Genomic DNA, 3,053 nt, shown 5'->3' with positions numbered 1-3,053 from the left:
CCAATCCATGGTCACTCATATACCCAGACGTATACTCTGCCACATGTCAGCTATGCTCTCATCCAAAAGCAGATATTCCACATATATTAAACGAATGCCCCGGAGACTCAGGTCCGGAGGGACCTGATTCTCCGGGCAGAGTGGGAGGCCTGTAACAGAGGACACTTGAAATCCCATTTACAAGATACCTATTTCATTTCACCTTACTTTCCTCAAAGAAAATAAAGACAGAAAAAATTGAGAACAGTTTTTTCACCGCCCAGTTCAATGCCGATTACCCAGAGTGGGTTGCGCCATTTCACTAGGGAACAACTAAGCGAGAATGAACTTCGTAGCCAAAACTTCGTCGTCGACGTCTTTTCTCGAACGTTGGCCAGGAACGTCTCGTGCGATGCGCCGCGTGGCGAACGCGGCACTCGCCTGGGCAAGAAGAAACGGAAGCGAAGCTCTTCTCCGTCGGCTTGTCCTTGACGTTTCCGAGGAAGAACAACAGGCAACCTTTCGGAGGGGGGCAACATGATTCGAGTCTCGCTCCTGACGCTCGCGACGTACCTGTCGGCGGCCATGCTGCTGCCTGCCGCCGTGCTCCTGCTGGCACTGCAGCGCAGCCACTGCTGCCGAAAGCTGTTCGCCACCTGGGTCTTCTACCCGCTGCTGCACCCGCTCATCAAGCGCGCCTTCGAGGGCATTCGGCGCGAGATCATGTTCGAGCTGAACGACCTCGTCTCGCACGACCCCGAGCTGCGGCGCGAGGACGCCATCCGCGTGCTTGAAGTGGACGTCGGACCGGGACGAAATTTAGGCCACATCTTCAGGAACGTCAGGTAACAATGACATCTCTCTTTTTTTCTCTGCTCCTTTATTGCCTGCTTGCCTACAAGTCAACGTAAATGTGTGATCACACATCCCAACCGTTTTGTGTGCTAGCTCACCAGACACTGATATAAAATCATTTCGTCACAATAAATCGTCTTTTACACAGCACGCATTTTGACAATTTATTTCCACAAAGTCTTCATGCCTAGATTTGCCTTTGACATCACAGTGTTAAAGGCTAACAGACAAAAAAGAAAAAAATGCCCTCAGGGCAACAGGATGGCGCGATTAGAGTTAACCGGTCGGCGTTCATGTTTGTTTCTGAAACGAATCTACCAGGGCAGCAGGGTTAATTAAAGACAAGCGGTTCAGACAGAAAAATTTAGAGTCGACAAACAATCTCGCACTTTCGAGTTGGCGAGTGAAGCGCTTATCGCGCCTTACTTTCATATCCTGATTACCCGGCCCGCTTTCTATAGTTTATTAAAACCCTTCAACGTAAATATCGTCTCGCAGCGTTCAAGAAGTGCTACAAGGGTAGCACATGCTGCTAGGCACCACAATGAAAGGAACAGGAAATTCATGAAGCTTTTTCTACAGCATTAAACCAATTAATGAGCTCCAACCGCTAATTAAGCTTCACTATTGCCCTCCCCCCCCCCCCCCCCATTACGGTTGAGATTACGAGTGCGATCATGGCAATATCTCAGAAGCGCTGCCAGTGTGTTCTGAAGCGCTGTACTTTTATAGATTAGATTTCAAATGATAACTGCTGTGCGGGTGTTCCTGCTACAGGTACGTGGCAGTGGACCGGACCTCCACGGCCCGGTCCAAGTTCCTGCGGCGTCAGAGCCAGTACGAACACATCAAGCTGGAGCAGTGGTTGCTGACCAGCGGCGAGGACCTGGCCCAGGTGCCGGACAACCACGTGGACGCGGTCATCGCCACGCACGTGCTCTGCAGCGTTGCCGACGCCCGCAAGCTGGTCAGCGAGTGCCGAAGGGTCCTCGCTCCCGTAAGAAACACTGCGCGCGTATACTTGCTTTAGCGATCATGGCGAACGCAGGATGCCGTGAATCAGCCCCGCACTACGGTTTTGACAAAAGGGCTCATTTTCGCGTTAAATCTTACAAAACACGGGCTTGTAACTTTTCTCGTTTCTGATCCATTCATTTGTCCCTTCGTATTGGCTTGTACACCGTCGCGTCGCTCGCCGAGATCGACCACTGGGCATTGCGATGAAAGGAACAGGAAATTCAAGCTTTTCCTGAGAACTGTCATCCATAGGCCGACAGCCTTTGCTGTCATCGCTATCAAGATTGGCTGACTCCTAACCTGTATGCGTCTAAGTGCATTCAAACTGCTTCGTGAGTGCGGGCACACAGAACTGAAAGGAGACAATGAGTACGAAATAGTCGCAGTATAGCCTAAACATGGGCACCCCCCAAACTGCTGCTCGACACAATCTTATTTGTTTCGTTCTCCACTTAAGACATCCATATTCCTTACGCTGCACCTAAGGGTGGCAAGATGCTGTTCATGGAGCACGTGGCCTGCCCGCGGGACTCGTGGGTCTACCAGCTGCAGCTCTTCCTGGACCCGCTGTGGCAACTGCTCACGTGCGGCTGCCACCTGGGTCGCGACGCGAGCGCCGTGATAGTCGAAGCCGGCTTCCGGGAGGTGTCCCTCAAGGAGGTCTACCTGCCCATCCTGGCGTTGATTAGTCGGCACGTCTACGGGGTGGCCACCAAGGCGGGCGCGCCTGGCCCCGTGTACCGATCGGCTCGGCGCACGCCGCCGCAGCTGCTTGCGAGGCCCGCCGTCAACCAGCCGATGCCGCAACCGGCTGTGCCCGAGGAATTGCCCCCCGCTGGCTTGGGACCAGAGGCTGAGCCGCTGGCTGCCGCAGTGCCGTCGACAGCGTAGTGCCGCCGCGCGTGCCACGTCATTTAGTAACGGTGTACATTAGTAAAACTCATTTTTGACCACGCAACAGAAGGTTGTATAGTGAAGTACAGTGAAGGTCGTATAGTATGTTAAAGTGAAGCAGCAGGCGGGGTTCGCGCTTTGGTGATCGTGAAAGGCTTTTTACATGTGGCAGGAGAGTGCGGGCTGGATGCAAGCAGACATATGGCAGCGTGGCACATAGCACGGTCGGAGATAAAATAAGACGAAGAACGTAGTGACAGCGTTATAGCATACACGACAGTATGACGTGCACACTTTAGTTTATTTTC

At 52.8% G+C, this 3,053-nt stretch overlaps 1 protein-coding gene across 1 annotated transcript; it reads left to right on the top strand.

Annotated features, from left to right (window-relative positions):
• Positions 1-317: 317 nt before the first annotated feature.
• Positions 318-2,801, top strand: LOC126537091 (thiol S-methyltransferase TMT1A-like). The gene is made up of 3 exons (XM_050184235.3): positions 318-824; positions 1,612-1,831; positions 2,338-2,801. Exons 1-3 carry the CDS (start codon positions 517-519, stop codon positions 2,740-2,742), a joined length of 933 nt encoding a protein of 310 aa, XP_050040192.1. The 5' UTR covers positions 318-516; the 3' UTR covers positions 2,743-2,801.
• The last annotated feature ends 252 nt before the right edge of the window (positions 2,802-3,053 follow it).

Source organism: Dermacentor andersoni, chromosome 4 (genome assembly GCF_023375885.2).
Source record: "Dermacentor andersoni chromosome 4, qqDerAnde1_hic_scaffold, whole genome shotgun sequence".
Classification (NCBI taxonomy): domain Eukaryota; kingdom Metazoa; phylum Arthropoda; class Arachnida; order Ixodida; family Ixodidae; genus Dermacentor; species Dermacentor andersoni.
This window is presented reverse-complemented; position numbering and strand designations above follow the sequence as displayed.